The sequence below is a fragment of the Hyperoodon ampullatus genome (genome assembly GCF_949752795.1).
Source record: "Hyperoodon ampullatus genome assembly, chromosome: 2".
In the NCBI taxonomy this organism is placed as follows: domain Eukaryota; kingdom Metazoa; phylum Chordata; class Mammalia; order Artiodactyla; family Ziphiidae; genus Hyperoodon; species Hyperoodon ampullatus.
The window spans coordinates 119,415,487-119,434,384 of record NC_136915.1 but is presented as its reverse complement, the minus strand read 5'-3'; the positions used below and the strand labels follow the sequence as shown (position 1 = coordinate 119,434,384).

The following is an 18,898-nucleotide window of genomic DNA, read 5'->3' as shown; positions in this document are numbered from 1 at the left end:
GAGGAATATGGCAACACATGTACCAGGTATTTGCCATCCTTGCCTTAAGTTAGAGGTACAACCAATTTTCTATCCAAACAATAAAGAACTCACTCATCTAAACCATTTCATTTATTTCAACAAATCTAACTATGTTCCGATTTCCTTATAAACCGAGAAATATATGAACACAGGTCAAGGTGCTGATAAGGCCAAAGAAGACTGATTACTGTATAATCTGTAAAGTGTCTATTTTCTTTAACATTTTCAGAACTTCAAGCACTTTGAAGAGTTTCCCAATCTAAGTCTGCCTTTGTACTCCCTACTATCATGCCACTGAAATTTGCTCTGGTGATTTCCTTACTTCACATATATAAGAACTACACTGCAAGTCTCTCACTGACTTGGTCGATGGTAGAAACATTTCACCAGCCTAAAACAAAATAGTATATAGCACATTTTTTGTGTGTAGTGATAATGAAAGGTTATTCATATAACTCTCAGAAAAGGACTACCTTAAACTCAGCTGCAGAGCAAAACAAAACAAAAAACCCATATAAGTAGATGACTGTGGCTATGTACCTTATACACAGGTGAAAACTCCTTGAAAGAGTTCTTTATCTGCTGCCTCTCATTTCTCTCCTTCTTAAACCTATTCAAAGCAAGCTTCCTCCACCAACACATACACAGGCATACACATCAGTTATTATGTCACCAATGACTTCTCCTCTGCTAAATTCAATGGTAAATTCATGGTCCTCATCTTACTCTCAACAGCATTTGAAACAGTTGATCTTTTCATATTAATTGAAGCATTTTCTTCACTTGGCTTCCAAATTACCATACTCACCTGGTTTTCCTCCCACCTCACTGGTTGGCCCTACCTTACTGGTTATTCTTCATCTTCTTAACATGAAATTGTCCCTGGGCTTAGTGCAAACTTTTCTATCTATTCTACTCCCTTTGTGATCTCAGCTGAGCTCATGGCTTTAAACAGCATCTATATGCCAAGGATTCCTAAATATACATCTCCAGTCCATACCTCAAGACGCATGTACACAGTGAGTACTCTACGTCTCCTCTTGGATATCTAAAAGGCATCTCAAACTTAACACATCCAAAACTGAGCTTCGAATCATCCCTCACCAAACCTCCTACTAGTTCGTCCTCATCCCAGTTAATGACAATTCAATTATCCCAGGAGCTCAGGTCAAAAACCTTAGGAGTCATTGCTTACTTCTCTTCCTCACTCTCTGTATTCAATCTACCAGTAAATCCTGTCAGCTGTCTTCAAAGTATGTATTGGTAATCTGGCATCTTACCTTTCCTTTCCATTCTTCCTTCCCTTTCCATCTTTCCTTTCCTTCCCTACTCTTCCCAACACAGAGATGTCAGCAGAGCAAGGAGGGTGGTGGGGTTGTGTGTGTCATCCTCTGTGGCAATGTGCCTGGTACCCAAGGAAATAGGATGATACAGGAGGGGAGGTGCCTTGTGGAGGTGGCAGCATGCCTCAGATGCCAAAAAAATGGGGCAGTGGGAGGAGGAACAGAGTGGCAGATGTAAGAAGCAGCCTGAGTGGTTAGGAGAGTGATAATACCGAACAAATGTGTTAATTGATGGAGCAAATGATAAAAATACATTAGAGCTAGGTTTCTCACTGTCTGAGAAAGGATTTAGAAACGTGAAAAGGGTAGAGAATAAAAGAACCCTAAGATGTTGCACTGGAATTAGAAGTATTAATACGAACACATTTTCTTAAAATATTCATAAACAGAAAGAATTATAGATGTTTGTATATGTGTGTACACATATACATACATGTATGTCCTAATTCTGTCTGCTAACAGGTCCTAGAAACGAAGACATCCCACAGCACTGAAAAATCGTATGTTTCCAGACCTTGGATACTGAACACCATCCTCTACTAAATGGAAGTCAACGAAAGGGCTCCTTAGAGAAAGAGCTGATTCCAGGGCTTAGGCAGAGAAAGTGCAAAGTAGGCCTGGGAAAATCTTGTTGTGCCAGAAAATAAGGAAATCCTCAGAGAATGATGGAAACATGTCAAAAGAACAAAGGAGCTGATATGAATGGACTCTTACTGGTCAATTCTCGGAAAATCTGAGCATCAAAATAAAGCCAGATCACAACCCACTGAATCAAATAGGAATTAGTGAGCTCATAATGAAATAAACAAAGAAACAGAGAAAGCTTTTTCTTACAGTATAATGTCAATTAATAAATGTACACAGAATGTTAAGAGAGAATCGCCATTTGGCATTAGAGTGGTAGTTGATATAAGCTGGAGTTATCAACAGAGGCCAGGGCTGGTGAGTGAAGGTTTAGTAAGGAATAGGACATTGGTGGCATTCAGATTATCTCCCCCAAAATACTGGGTTAGCCAAAAAGTTTGTTCAGGTTTTTCCGTAAGATGTTACAGTAAAACCCGAAGGAACTTTTTGGCCAGCCCAATACGAATCAAATGTAAAAGGAGACTTTACGTAAATGTAAAAGACTTTACAGTGGAGAAATCCAGCAGATACTAACTTGACAATGTGATCAAGGTGAACATCACCTTGGAACAGGTCAACATAGTGCGCCTCTATCATTTCTCTAGCATTCCTGTCACGGACTCATGGCCTGATTCTGGTCACGAGGAAACAGTATATAGACCTAGGTTTAGAGTCATCTTACAGAACAAAAGACCTGTACTCTTTAAGACTGTCAAGAATACAAGAAACAGGAAAAGACTAAGCAACCATCCCAGGTTGAAAAACTCTAAGGAGACATGAAAAGTAAAAGTAATGCGTGTTTGCAGGTAGGGTCCCAGACTAGAAAAAGAGCCATTATTAAGACATACAGCAAAATATGAATGGTATCTGTGAATTGGATAGTAACGCTGTATCAATGTTCATTTCCTGACTGGAAGGAGTGTGTGACAGTGATATAGGAGAGTATCCTTGTTTAGGGGAGGAGGAGATACACACTGTAGTATTTAAGGGTAATGAGTTAACACATTTCACTCTCTTTTTCTCTCTCTAAAGAAGGAGAAATGGGGCAAATACAGTAAAATTTAACAATCAGGGAATCTGTGTGACAGGCATGCAATAGTTCTTTGCACAGTTCTTATAACTTTTCTGTAGGTTTGAAACTATTCCAAAACTTAAATTTTGAATAAAAAATATACATGGGGAGCTTCCCTGGTGGTGCAGTGGTTAAGAATCTGCCTGCAAATGCAGAGGACACGGGTTCGAGCCCTGGTCCGGGAAGATCTCACATGCCGCAGAGCAACTAAGCCCGTGCGCCAAAACTACTGAGCCTGCGCTCTAGAGCCCGCGAGCCACGACTACTGAGCCCATGTGCCACAACTACTGAAGCCCGTGCACCTAGAGCCTGTGCTTCACAACAAGAGAAGTCACCGCAATGAGAAGCCCGTGCTCGCCACAACTAGAGAAAAGCCCGTGTGCAGAAGAGACCAAACACTGCCAAAAGTAAAATAAATTTATTTAAAGAAATATATATATATATACACATGGGTATATACACATGCATATGTGTATGTGTATATATCCACAGTCAACCACTTCCATTATCTCCACTGCTCCCATCATAAATCACCTGGATTGATGCAGTAGCCTCCAAATGGTCTCTCTGCTTCTGCCCTTGACCCTCTTTCAGTCTATTTTCAACAGAGCAGCTAAAGTGAGCCCATAAAAACATAGGATGTTATTGGGAATCAGGATTTACACAGTAGGAAAAGAGAAATAAAAGTATATAATGCGGGCTTCCCTGGTGGCACAGTGGTTGAGAGTCCGCCTGCCGATGCAGGGGACACGGGTTCGTGCCCCAGTCTGGGAAGATCCCACATGCCGCGGAGCGGCTGGGCCCGTGAGCCATGGCCGCTGAGCCTGTGCATCCGGAGCCTGTGCTCCCCAACGGGAGAGGCCACAACAGTGAGAGGCCCGCGTACCGCAAAAAAAAAAAAAGTATATAATGCAAGAAGGTGAGAAAGAACTCTGTGGTACTGGCTTTGAACTGTGGGTATTAGCATGAATTCATGCTTTTAAAAAATACATATTTCCTTGTTCTTAGGAGATACATAGTGAAGTGTTTAGGAGTTTCATATTATTTGCAGCCTGCTTTCAGATAATGAAAGAAGAGGAAGTGCGGGTAATACTGAGAGAAAGAGTGAGTATGGCAGGATGTTAACAGTTGGTAAATCTAGATAAGGGAAATACAGGTTATCACTGTACTGATCTTTTAACTTTTCTGTGGTTTGTGAATACTTAAAAAAACTGAGTGGGTTGATAAATACATTTGTATACTACAGAATATCTTAGAAAGATCCATAAGGAAGTGGTGGCATTGGTGGCATTGGTTACCTATGAAGTATCTCTAAAATTTACTACCTACTTCTATATCTTTTTCACCAACCCCACACTACCTACTATATAGATTTCTCCTAACAGTAGTAAACTATGGTAGCTATTAGTTTTTGTTTGCTCAGCAAGCTTTCCCACCTGACTGCCGCTTTGACCATTTATTTATTCTTTTACTTCTTGTAAGATGAGCGATGGCCACTGGAAAACAGTGGTGACCTTAGAAAGAGCAGCTTTGGTGGAGTGGTGGCACCTGACTGCATTGTGTTCAAGAGACAGTGAAAAAAGAGAAAGTGGAGTCAGTGAACATGGACGTTTTTTAAAAAAGAATTCTGCTGTAAAATAAAACAGAGAAATGTAGTTGAAGCTAAAAGGGAAGTAACATCTAAAGAGGGTTTGGGGGTTTTTCTTTTTTTTTCACTCTAGACAGGAGAAGCAACTACATGTAGGGATGGAAATGCAGATTCAGGAAACAGAAGGAAGAAGAGCTTGAGCAATATTCTTTTTTTTTTTTTTTTTTTTTGGTGGTATGCGGGCCTCTCATTGCTGTGGCCTCTCCCATTGCGGAGCACAGGCTCCGAACGCGCAGGCTCAGCAGCCATGGCTCACGGGCTCAGCCGCTCCGCGGCATGTGGGATCCTCCCGAACCGGGGCACGAACCCGTGTCCCCTGCATCGGCAGGCGGACTCTCAACCACTGCGCCACCAGGGAAGCCCCTGAGCAATATTCTTGAATAAAGGGGTGGGGGCGGGGTGTCTAGGGACTTCCCTGGTGGTGCAGTGGTTAAGAATCCACTTGCCAATGCAGAGGACATGGGTTCGAGCCCTGGTCTGGGAAGATCCCACATGCCATGGAGCAACTAAGCCCGTGTGCCACAACTACTGAGCCTGTGCTCTAGAGCCCACGAGCCACAACTACTGAAGCCCACGCACCTGGAGCCCGCGCACCGCAACGAAGAGTAGCCCCCGCTCACCGCAACTACAGAAAGCCCGTGAGTAGCAACGAAGACCCAACACAGCCAAAAATAAATAAATAAATTTTTTAAAAAATAAAACAAAGAAGGAGGGGTCTAAAGCACACATAGAAGTGATCGGCTCTAGCATTCCCACCAACGAAGAGAAGGCAAATATACTGGTACACAGGTAGATGAGGTAGTAGGAGATTGCAGCAGTTCTCTTCTGATTCAAAGAATGCAGGAGGAGGTGCTGGAGGTTTGAGGAGAGAAGAACCTTTATAAAAACGATCATCAGAGAGAGAGGACCAAGGAAATATGATCAGCCAGGTAATACTTAATGGTCTGTTTCAGGTTAGTATCATAAATTTAAAGTGAGACCAGTCAGCATGGTTGAATTTTCTTTTTTAGCCACTTTCAGCTACTTGAGTGCATTCATGGAGTAGACAGAGTTAGATTTAACCAAGGTTGTAGTTGATCAAAGAGAGAACTACAAAACAAGAGAGAGACAAGGATATTGAGCGTGTGAGGGAATGATTACAGAGATTGTCCATGGAATTTAAACTGGATAAGGGGAAAGTGATAACATAAAGGGGACGAGAGACAGTGAAAAGATGGCAGAATCTCAGCAGTGTTGAAGGTACCACTGGAATTGGAGTACTAAAGAGAGTGAGCTGGTAAGACAGAAGGTGATGGTCACAGTGGGATGCTGGAAACTGAGATTATGTTACTAGTACTGACAAGGTTTAGGTTTATGATTGGGGAAGAAAATGCTTGAGACAGGGTGGAAGGTGGAGAGGAGACCCAGGAAATGAGAGGTCAGGGTATTTGAAGGATCTTCTCTGAGAATACTGAAATCAGCCAAGAATCATGATGGAAGGAGTGTTAAAGAAAGTGACAATAAGCTAGGAACTAAATTTTTTCAAAAAGTGAGGGAGAGTGAACCAGAAATCAGCAGATGACTATAACAGGGAGAGGTAGAGGACAGCATGTGAGACAATGTGAAATTTAAGCCTGGATGTTTTTAGGGAGGATGAAAGGAGAATGATCTAAAAGTGGCAGTGAAGAACAAGGAAGATAACTAACCCACTTTCAGAGGCCCTAATGGAGAAAAGGTTTTGAGAATGAAAAGAGCTACCATTCACTAGGACTTCAGGGAAAACCGTGTCATCAGGGGAGTCAGGTTTTGGTCAACGCAGGAATGTACAGAGAACTTTCACAGAAGACACTGAATTTATCAAAGAAACCACAGTGGCAGATGGAAGCTTCTGATCTTGGTACATATATCTTATGTGCAGCAAAAAAAAAAGTGGCTTTTGCAAAATGTAAGAAAAAGAAAGGGAGGGAGGGAGGGACGTAGGAAGGAAAGAGGAAAGGAAAGATATACAAATGACAAATAAAGCATATGGGGACTTCCCTGGTGGTCCAGTGGTTAAGAATCCGCCTTCCAATGCAGGGTACATGGGTTCAATCCCTGGTCAGGGAACTAAGATCCCACATGCTGCAGGGCAACTAAGCCTGCGTGCCGCAACTACTGAGCACGAGATCCACAACTAGAGAGCCCACATGCCACAACTACAAAGCCCACATGCTCTAGAGCCTGAGCGCCACAACTAGAGAGAGAAGCCTGCACGCCACAACGAATATTCCGCATGCCGCAACTAAGACCCGACACAGCCAAAACATAAAATAAACAAACAAACAAATATTTTTAAAAGACCTTTCCTTTAAAAAAATAGATAAAATAAAGCATATGAAAAGATGCTCCACATCACATGTTATCAGGGAACTACAAACTAAAATAATGAGATACCACTACACACCTATCAGGATGGCTATAATCTGAAACACTGGCAACACCAAATGTTGGCAGGACTGGAGCAACAGGAATGTTCATTCACTGCTGGTGGGAATATGGCATAGCCACTCTGGAAGACAGGTTGAAAGTTTCTTACAAAACCGGACATACTCTTACTGTATGATTCAGCAATCATGCTCCTTGGTATTTACCCAATTTATATGAAAACTTATGTCCACATAAAAAGCTGCAATGGAGTTCCCTGGTGGTCTAGTGGTTAGGATTCGGCGCTCTCACTGCCATGGCCCGGGTTCAATCCCTGGTCGGGGAACTGAGATCCTGCAAGCCCCACAGTGACGCCAAAAAAAAAAAACTGCACATGAATATTTATAGCAGCTTTATATATAACTGCCAACTTTTGAAAGCAACCAATTTTAATTCTCTGTGCAATGTTCATCACTGGAGAACAGTTTGTGGCTGTCCCTTCACTGCATGTAAGCCCTTTATAAGCCACACCCTGTCACTCTTGTCCCCCACGCCTGGCCCTCTTTCCTGGCCTCAGTCTGTCTTTAACTGGTTTTGAGACCCTAGAAGCAACCAAGGTGTTTTTCAACAGGTAAATGGATAAACAAACTGTGTGCTATGGACCAAATTGTGTCCCCCCCATAATTTATATATTGAAGCCCCCAAGATGACTGCATCCAGAGGTAGGGTGGTCTTTACGAGGTAATCAAGGTTAAATGAGGTTACAAGGGCGGGGCCCTAATCTACTAGAACTGTGGCCTTATAAGACTAAGAGATAGGTCTACCTACCTACCTACCTCTCTCTCTCCCCCATCTCTTCCTCCTTCCCGCCCTCCTTCCCTTTCCACCCCTTTGCCTCATGAGGACACAGCAAAAAAAAGGCCGCCTATAAGCTAGGAAGAGAAGTCTCACCAGAACCTGACCATGCTGGCACCTGTGCTTGGACTTCCAGCCTCCAGAACTGTCAGAAAATAAATTTCTGTTGTTTAAGCTTCCTGGTATTTTGTTATGGGAGCCCAAAAGACACTGTGGTACATCCATACCATGGAATATTATTCAGTGCTGAAAAGAAATGAGCTATCAGGCCATTAAAAATAGAGGGATCTTAAATGCATTTTGCTAAATGAAAGAAGCCAAATTAAAAATGCTACGTACTCTATCATTCCAACAATATGACATTTTGAAAAAGGCAAAACTAGGTGACAATGAAAAGAACAGTGGTTGTTGGGGCTTTGGAGGAGGGAGGCAGAGACAAACAGGTGGAGCACAGCAGATTTTTTAGGGCAGTGTAACTATCCCATATGATACTGTAATGGTAGATACATGACATTATGCATTTGTCAAAACCCACAGAATGAACAAGAGTGAATCTTAATATAAACTATGGACTTTAGTTAATGATAATGTATCAATACTGGCCCATCAATTGCAACAAATGTACTCCTCTAATGCAAGATGTTACCAATAGGGGAAACTTGGGGGGCAGGAGAACTCTGTACTATCCCCTCAATTATTCTGTAAATCTAAAACTGTACTAAAAGTAAACTCTATTAAGTATTAAAAACAATTACATGAAATAGAATTTCAGCATCCATAAATAAAGATGTTTTGGAACACAGTCATGCTCAGTTTACATTGTCCATGGCTGCTTTTGTACTACAACTGGCAGAGCTGAGGAGTCAGAACAGAGACCACATGACCACAAAAGCCTAAAATATTTACTATCTAGACCTTTACAGAAAATGTTTATAGGCCCGTTCTAAATTTCATCACCCCACATAAAGGGCAAATACACATGGGATGCACATCCCATCATAGGCTGTTCTGAGTAAGTCATTTTTAATTATACAAAGTTGTTAAGAGTCACAAATACTAATTACATAATCTGATTTTAAAAATTTTAACTAGCTAGCTTCTAATATAGAAAAAAAAAAAAAAGGTCAAATAAATCAGTGAAGTCCTTGAACACCCAAAATGGCAACTCCCAGAAAAAGAGTCCATATTCTACTGAGAAATGCTAGCAAACAGTAACCTTTCACTCCAGTGCCTGCAAAATCTATCCTACTTACTGAACACCTGAGGAAGCAGAATTAAAGTGTTCCACTAAGAAAAGATTGTTAACAGTTTTAAAAGAGAAGCTTGGAAAACCATGGGAAATGGGCATGTTCAGGGAGGGGCAGGGCAAGATACCTGAGCTGAGTCAGTGAACCTACTACAAAGAACTGAATGCTCTGTTAAAGAACATTAAGACCAGGAGTCAACTGATCAGATTAGTCAGAAAAATGCAGCCTGGGTATCAGAAGACATAATAATGCTATCAGGAAGTGCCTCACAGTTATAGTTTAAGAAACATCATGAAAATATAATAGTTGACTAGCTAAGAAAACAGATCATAACAACCCAGTATACTGAAGTAGATTTTTTAATAACTGGGGGGATCTTGGTAAAAATCAAATCTGTAGAAATTACTTAGGAAAGCAATACAGAATAGTGACTAAGTGCACACACAGGCTTTGGAGGTAGACAAACCAGGTACTGATCCTGTTTCTGACACTCACTAGCTATAAGGCTCTGAGCGTTCATTCTCTCTCAGCCTCAGTTTCCTCATCTGTAAAATAACAATACCTCACTGGACTGTTAGGAGGATTAAATAAGATAATGCATGTAAGAGCTAAGCAGGGCACCTGACACAAATAAAGTGCTTAATGGCAATTGTTCCTATTACTACGACTACATTTGGCTTGGGAGGTAAGAGCTAAGCAGGGCACCTGACACAAATAAACTGCTTAACGGCAATTGTTTCTATTACTACGACTACATTTGGCTTGGGAAAATACATTTGGAAGAGACAGTCTAACGTTTTTCCAACAACTCATAGAAAACCTATCCAAGGACTGAAATAAATCTCTAACACTATATAATTTAAGAGAAGTTCTGCCTTTGGAAAATCAAATGAGGACTTCAGTTCAACAAAGAGAATTGAGATTACACTCTTGCTACTGAGAACGATGGTCCAAGGGGAAAAAAATGAAGGTCAGTCTGGGTTTCCCCCAAATTTTAAAGCTAGTGAAGGGTGTAGGTTCACCGCAGGACACATTTAGGGACGTATACAACTCCAAATTCACACTGAAGCCCAAGAACAGTATTAGTACTATGTCTGGCAAACAAGGGAGGAATATAAGTTTCTTCTAAACACTTACATGATAAAGCTTCTCCACTCTCATTTCCACTATATTCCATTCCACTCTTCCTGACCACAAAGCCAAACAAAATATCCATAACAAGAAAATTTAGAGTTGTATCCGGAGAGCAATCAGGATTATATCCGTTTATAAGCGTCAGGTCTACGTAATCAGGGACCTGAGGTCAGGTGCTGGGGTGCTTTGCTTCTCTGCCAAGATGGGCATCAGCCTCGATCAATAGTGGAAGCTTCGAGATGACGATTCACATTCTCTCACACAAACCAAACACGTACACGTACACTCCACGGCAAGCATCTCCCACATCCCACACTCTGAGAAAATAACTTGCAGCCTTTTTGATGGTCACAGCCATCCTGCCCTAAGCTTCCTAATGACGTCGTTTTCGCCCCACATAATCATCACCTGGTACTTTCCCAAAGGAAACGGTGAAACACGATAGTAATTCCAATCAGGCAACATTTTACGCTCGCTGTCGCCAGGGCAGAAACCGACAGGTTCTGCTAGACTCTACTAGGACCACGGACGGAAACAACGAGTGGCCCTCGCTCCTCCGGCAGGGTTCCTCCACACCTGTCACCACAAATGCGCGGAAGTAAGGAGGAAGAAACCTGGGGTCACCCCTGGTACAGTCTCAGATCCCACTCACCCCACTCTTCATCCGGCCGGTGAGGGAGTCCCGGACTAAAAGGTGACTCCATGGTGCCGGCAACGCCAGCCGGCTCCCCCGAAACACACGTTCCCCTGCCCTGGAACTCGGCGACTAATATCTGGGACGGTGCCGGCAGATGGACAAAATACTCCGTAACGCTGAGGCGACGGTGGCCGAATGAAGACAAATTGCTTCTGCGCGAGTGACGTCAGAGACTAAGTTAATTTTAAGCAAATCTCTGAGTAAATATTTCCCTTTTGGAGGTTTCGGCATTTTCTGTCCCGCTGTTTTAGGGAAAAAAGAAAGAGACGTAACCACTACTTCGGTTAAATAAGATATATTGATAACATTAAAAATGGGGAAGAAAATCCATTCTGAACATACTGGCTCGTCCCCTGAGTATAATTCTCAATACCACAGTGTAGATATATCAGAACAAAACTAGAGACTAAGAAAGTAAAGTTGGTTTAAATTTTACGAATAACTCACTATCAATGTAAAAATTCTCCATATACACAAGTGTGTGGAAGGAAAACACACAACTATTTTTTCCACATTCGTTTGAGCTGCCTCTCCGCTGGCACAGTACCTGAGATAAGCAAAAATACTATGAATCGTACTTCTAGAAAGACTACATTTATTTAAACAAATTTTAAAAAGTAAATATAAAAGATAAACTCCCCAAAATCAAACTCACCTCCTTAAACATACATTTCTAAAGCATAGTACCTAGTAGTGAAAGTCCAAGCGACCCTACCCTAAGACCTACAATAAGGTAAATTCCCAGTCTTTTTATTACTAAAACTTAAGAAACGGTTTTGTTTAGAAAAATCCATTTACATCACAAAATCTAACTGAAAATTTTAACTAAGTTTGATGAAGCAGTTTCAAGAATGCTACTTAATAGAATTTCTTTTTAAAGCATTTCAGCAGATGAATATTTAAAGTACTCTACCTTAAGAACACATATCCCCAATGGAGAAAAGACAGTCTCTTCAATAAGTGGTGCTGGGAAAACTGGACAGCTACATGTAAAAGAATGAAATTAGAAAACTCCCTTACACCATACACAAAAATAAACTCAAAATGGATTAAAGACCTAAATGTAAGGCCAGACACTATCAAACTCTTAGAGGAAAACATAGGCAGAACACTCTATGACATAAATCACAGCAAGATCCTTTTTGACCCACCTCTTAGAGAAATGGAAATAAAAACAAAAATAAACAAATGGAACATAATGAAACTTAAAAGCTTTTGCACAGCAAAGGAAACCATAAACAAGATGAAAAGACAACCCTCAGAATGGGAGAAAATACTTGCATATGAAGCAAATTTTAAACAAAGGATTAATCTCCAAAATATACAAGCAGCTCATGCAGCTCAATATCAAAAAAACAATCCAATACAAAAATGGGCAGAAGACCTAAATAGACATTTTTCCAAACAGGATATACTGATTGCCACAAACACACGAAAGGATGCCGAACATCACTAATTAGAGAAATGCAAATCAAAACTACAATGAGGTATCACCTCACACTGGTCAGAATAGCCATCATCAAAAATCTACAAACAATAAATGCTGGAGAGAGTGTGGAGAAAGGGAACCCTCTTGCACTGCTGGTGGGAATGTAAATTGATACAGCCACTATGGAGAACAGTATGGAGGTTCCTTAACAAACTACAAATAGAACTACCATATGACCCAGCAATCCCACTACTGGGCATATACCTTGAGAAAACCATAATTCAAAGAGTCATGTACCACAATATTCATTGCAGCTCTGTTTACAATAGCCAGGACATGGAAGCAACCTAAGTGTCCATCGACAGATGAATAGATAAAGATGTGGCACATATATACAATGGAATATTACTCAGCCATAAAAAGAAATGAAACTGAGTTATTTGTAGAGAGGTGGATGGACCTAGAGTCTGTCATACAGAGTGGAGAAAGTCAGAAAGAGAAAAACAAATACCGTATGCTAACGCATATATATGGAATCTAAAAAAAAAAAAAAAAGGTTCTGAAGAACCTAAGGGCAGGACAGGAATAAAGACACTGAGGTAGAGAATGGATGTGAGGACACAGGGAGGGGGAACGGTAAACTGGGACGAAGTGAGAGAGAGGCATGGACATATATACACTACCAAATGTAAAATAGATAGCTAGTGGGAAGCAGCCGCATAGCACAGGGAGATCAACTCAGTGCTTTGTGTCCAGCTAGAGGGGTGGGATAGGGAGTGTGGGAGGGAGACACAAGAGGGAAGAGATATGGGGATATATGTATACATATAGCTGATTCACTTTGTTATACGACAGCAACTAACACAACATTGTAAAGCAATTATACTCCAACAAAGATGTTAAAAAAAAAGAACACGTATCCCTCTAGGACTAAATGGAATCTTTCCCTCGGTTACTAAACAAAACAAATGCTTCCCAGAATCCTCCAAACTCCTCGTGGCTGGATGATTACTACAGATTACACAATCCCCAGTGTACAAAATAGCCCTGGGACCCAAACCCTGAAAAAAATCACGAAATTCCCTTACATTAAAGGTGATTCTTTCTGTCATCAGCTAACTAATCAGTTTTCATTTCAGGTGCAATTTATAAGATTTTTATTCTTACCCAACTGCAAATTCAAAAATTGGCATAAAACCTAAAATAAAACCAGCAAGAGCCTTCTGTATCCACCAGACAACTTAGTCTTTTTTTTTTAAGAAAATCACCATGACTGAACTCCAATAAGTTTTCATTTTTTTAATTTTCAAAATGTTTATTTTTTATTCAAGTGCAGATAATTACAAAACAAGCATTTGTGTACTCATTGCCAAGAATTAACAAATATTAACTTTTCCATTTTTGCTTCAGGTTTTTCATAAGAAATTAAACATCGTAGATAAAGTTGAGGTCTGCGTTTTCCTCTGCTTCATTTACCTCCCTCCACATAGACAACTTCCATTATAAATTTTATGGTAATCATTCAAAGCCATTTTTTATTTTTATCATGTTTAAATATGTGTATAGATACATACATTTAGTGCTGTTTTGGGGTATTTTAATTTACATAAACTTACAGCACTAATGTTCTCCAAGTCACTTTTCTCATTCAACATTACTTTTTGATGATCTGTGTTTTAACTGTTCTATGGTATTTCCTTGAATATATACATTATTACTATATAATATAGCTTTTTTCATTTCTCTACTGATGTACATCTGGATTGTTTCAACTTTTTACTGTTACATAAAATATATCGTTTTATGGGTATCCTTGTGCATATATGCAAGGATGTCTTTAAGATATATGCTGGATCATGCAGTAGGAGTACTACTATTTGCCAAATTATACCAATTTACACTCTCATTAGCAGTGATGAATTCTCACCAACACTAGATGTAGTCAGAGTTTTATTTTTTACCTGTGAAGGGTGTGACTATAATTTACATTTAAATTAAATGTAAATTAAAGAGGTGGTGCATCTTTTCATGTTCATTAAACCTTATTTCCTCTTCTGTGAATTGCCCATTCTTATCTTTTATAAAATTTCCTATTGGATTTTCTTTCTCTCAATGATGTGTACACCTTCAGATAGTCTATTCATTTAACCTGTATGTATATAGCAAATACCTTCTCTTAGGTTGACACTTGTCTTTGTTTATGGGGTTTTTGTCCTCTAGGTTTTAATTTTAACATAGTCAAATTTATCAAATTTTGTTAATGATCTCTGCTATTTGTATATTGCATAAGGAATCCTTCCCTCTACTGAGGGAAGTTTTCTTTTCATAGTTTTAGTTTCATTTTACACATCCTTTTCTTTAAAAAAATTTTTTTAATTCAGTTATTGCTGGGGTATAGTAACACTATTGACTTTTATAGAGCAATTTTGTATTCAAAAACCTTATTGAATTATGTCATTCTAATATTTTGTCTGTAAATCCTCTAGAATTTTCTGTGTAGACTTACTGTATACAAACACTAACATTTAAAAATCTATTTTATTTAACATCATCATTTAAAACTTAACCTTTAATATGGAAAATTTCAAACAAACAAGAGATAAGAATCTGTCACTTGCAGGAATTCCCTGGTGGTCCAGTGGTTAGGACTCTGCCCTTTCAGGGCTGAGCATGTTCACTGCCTCACTGCTGTTGTCCGGGTTCAATCCCTGGTTAGGCAACTAAGATCCTGCTCTGCGGTGCGGCCAAAAAAAAAGAAATTTTCATTTGTCCTATATAATTTCTCACTTTGTGATTCTGCTGATTGTAATATCTAGGGGCTTGATTGGTTTTGTTTTTTTGTTTCCTCATTTGTTTGTGCAAAATTTTTTTCTGGAGACTTTTTTTTAAATACAAGGAAACATTTTCAATTATCATTAAGAAATGTGCTGTTTGTAGTTTTTTTTATATATGCACATTGTTTAAGGAAGCTTCCTTCCATTCTAGTTCTTTTTTTTTTGTCATAAATGTTGAATGTTATCAAATAGTTTTTCTTTCATTTATTCATTTGCTTTCAACTTAAACCCTTGGCAGAGAAATAAAATTTGAAAGAATTTTATGTCTAGATCCATACCTAGGACTTTACTCTGGCATCTGGTAATGTCTCTTCCCACAGGTTAAGAATCCATGATGCCAAAGTGATGTGCTCAGCCAGGACACATGGTCCCTTTCTAGACACACTTCTGACAACCAACTAGCCCAAACAGCTCCAAGCCTTGCTCAGGCCTCTGACAGAACTGTGCCAATACTGTGTGCCAGGAGTGTAGACAGAGCTTAGAAATGTGAGGTGGGGAGTCCACATATACATATACACCAGGGTCCGCATGAACAAGTCCAGGGGTGGGAAAAGGGGGGCAGTCTGTAGGTCAGGGGCCAACTCTCACTGCATTGCCATATTTTGTCATGAAACTCCATGAAGTCAGAGAATTCTAAATTCAAACTTTGTCTTCCAGGTCATTATGAAGATATATTTGTCATGAGAACAAAACATTTTAATAGTTTGATAGCTTTATTTATAACTTTTAAGAGAAATAGAATGTAGGCCTCAATTTGTACCCTGCAAATGTTGGTGGGATGCCTGACTAGAGAATTTATAGCTTAGTTAAAAACTGCATTGCATCAGTACTATTAGATTTTACAATCTGATTGACATTTTTAGTATGACATCTTTAAGATAAATACAACCCTGAACAAGGAACCCAAATATTAGAATATAGAGGTTAAAAGCTCAGATTTTGGAATAAGCCAAATCTTGCTTCTAATCTAGGTTCATTTGCTATGTAACTTTGAGGAAGTGACTTAATCTTTCTGAGCCTCAATTTCACCCGTAAAATGGGAATAATAGGATCTATCTCATGGCTGTTTTGAGGATTAAATCAAATACACATTTAAGTGTTTAGGAGAGTGACTGGCAGGTAAGTGCTCAATAAACTGCAGCTATTTTAAGGGAAAGGTTTTTTTTTTAAGAATGCCAATTTTAAAAAAATATTTATTTGTGGGGGCTTCCCTGGTGGCGCAGTGGTTGAGAGTCCGCCTGCCGATGCACGGGACAAGGGTTTGTGCCCCGGTCTGGGAAGATCCCACATGTCGCGGAGAGGCTAGGCCCGTGAGCCATGGCCGCTGAGCCTGCGCGTCCGGAGCCTGTGCTCCGCAACGGGAGAGGCCACAACAGTGAGAGGCCCGCGTACCGCAAAAAAAAAAAAAAAAAAAAAAAAAAATTTGTCTGCGTCGGGTCTTAGGTGCAGCACACAGGATCCTCTCTAGTTGTGGCGCACGGGCTCTAGAGTGCATGAGCTCAGTAGCTGTGGCATGCGGGCTCCAGAGCCTGCGGGCTTGTTGCTCCGCAGCACGTGGGGTCTTAGTTCCCCAATCGGAGATTGAACCCACATCCCCTGCATTGGAAGGTGGATTCTTAACCGCTGGACCACCAGGGAAGTCCCTTTAAGGTAAAAAGGTTGACTGCTACTAGCTAGGCACTATAATAAGTTCTTTATCTGCAGTGTATCACAAAAATCCTTGTAATAACCCAGATACTACTGTTATCTCCATTTTATGTAAAAAGAAATTAAAGCTAATGCAAATGATCTTTCAAACAACCCTTGCAGGACAGCAGAACATATATTAATCCCATCTTGTGAAGATGAGAAATGACTCCCAGTTTTCAAAAGACCTGCTCACTTCCAGGAAGATGGCGATCAGTAGAGCCAGAATTATTAGAGCCACTCTCTGACTTCTACTTCAGTACTGTTTTCACTGTACCACACTGCCTCTGAAGTAAGGTTAATATTGCTATTTTCAACAAATGTGTAAATTCAAATGTTTTACAATTATATTCCTAAATACTAAAAAGAAAGGATTCCTTTTTTATTTTGAGAACAAAGGCATAAAGGATTTACCCCACCCCCAAAATAAAACATTAAAAGATTTTAAATCTGAAAATCTTGCTTACTGGATGTTTCACAAAACTTCAAAATTTACATAAAGAAAAGTCAAGTATCCCAAAATCATTCCTCATTGGCAAATACCAATTATCTTTCAAAAAAGATACTATTTTGTCAATGTCTCCTGGCTAGAATATAAATTACAAGGCAGAGATTTTATCTAGTTTGTTCAATGTATCACCTAGAATCGTGTACATAAAAGGTGCTTAGTAAATATTTACTGAATTAACAATTATAAATTCAAATAAAATCTATGTCATTTTCTCTGTGATAGATGCCACAGTGTTATGGATAGGTAATAGCTTGAACCATATACAAAACTGCTGCTACTCAATTACTTTTCACCTACAAAGAGGCAATTTCATATGGTTCAACCTAATTGTTTTTAAAAAGCTTTCTGGAGTATAACATTACAAAGTAAAGAAGTAAACAGATATTGTGAAAGCTAAGACAGAAATGGAGAAATTTTTTCTCCTAAGAAAAATTATACAAAAGCTGCCAAAGGCTTCAGGTCCTATGCTGAGATATTCTCAAGAATCATCTATAACGCTCCCACTTTTAAAGAGGATCATGATTCACATTTTTTTGCATTTAAAGTAACTCCCGTTTTGGTGTTTATGTACATATACACTCACATGTGTAAATATGAAAAACATATTAAGAACATGGACTATATTTCTCTTTATTAGCTAATTCTGATTTCATGTAAATGTTCAAGTATCTAATTAGGTATAATTCTAACTATTATCAATGAGTAAAATAAATTCCAGTCTCCAGAGATCACATTAAAAAGCTAATCTGGGGGCTTCCCTGGTGGCGCAGTGGTTGAGAGTCTGCCTGCTGATGCAGGGGACACGGGTTTGTGCCCCGGTCTGGGAAGATCCCACATGCCGCAGAGCGGCTGGGCCCATGAGCCATGGCCACTGAGCCTGCGCGTCCGGAGCCTGTGCTCCGCAACGGGAGAGGCCACAACAGTGAGAGAGAGGCCCGCGAACCGCAAAAAAAAAAAAAAAAAAAAGCTAATCTGGACATATTACCTTTTCCAATACACTAACACATCGGGCTAAAAAAGGTGATTGATATGTAGTTACTCCACATTTAATTTTCTTCATCATTAGAAATATACCTAACATTAATATATTTCTTTAAGTAGATTACTTCAAAAAGTATCATAGGACAACCACATTTTAGTCAGTGTTTTACTGATGTCCTTTTCTTCTACATTTCCAAGAAAAACCCAGACTAATGTAGCTTTACTAATGTCCCTTAAAAGAGAGAAAGAGAAATGTCAAAATATGTCCAAACAAATCTGCTTTACATTTCTAGAAATAAAAGAATGTCACTTAAACATGACAGTTTCTAATTTTTATACATAATTTTGTCCATCTAACTAACATTCCAAAATCACAACTTTTAAATATATATGAAATAAAGAAAGTATCTAGGTTATAAAAGACTTTAATATCA

At 39.5% G+C, this 18,898-nt stretch overlaps 1 protein-coding gene across 2 annotated transcripts in view; it reads right to left on the bottom strand.

Moving 5' to 3' along the window:
- ATF6 (activating transcription factor 6) overlaps positions 1-11,051 on the bottom strand; it is a gene marked incomplete at both ends in the record, with an annotated part of 221,967 nt that extends 210,916 nt beyond the window's left edge. The window contains one exon of one of the 2 annotated variants that reach the window (XM_079697746.1): positions 10,979-11,051. In XM_079697746.1, coding sequence (XP_079553872.1) covers positions 10,979-11,030 — 52 coding nt within the window. The remainder of the gene's footprint in view (positions 1-10,978) is intronic. The other variant, XM_079697745.1, reaches the window with a different exon arrangement.
- Between the last annotated feature and the right edge of the window lie 7,847 nt (positions 11,052-18,898).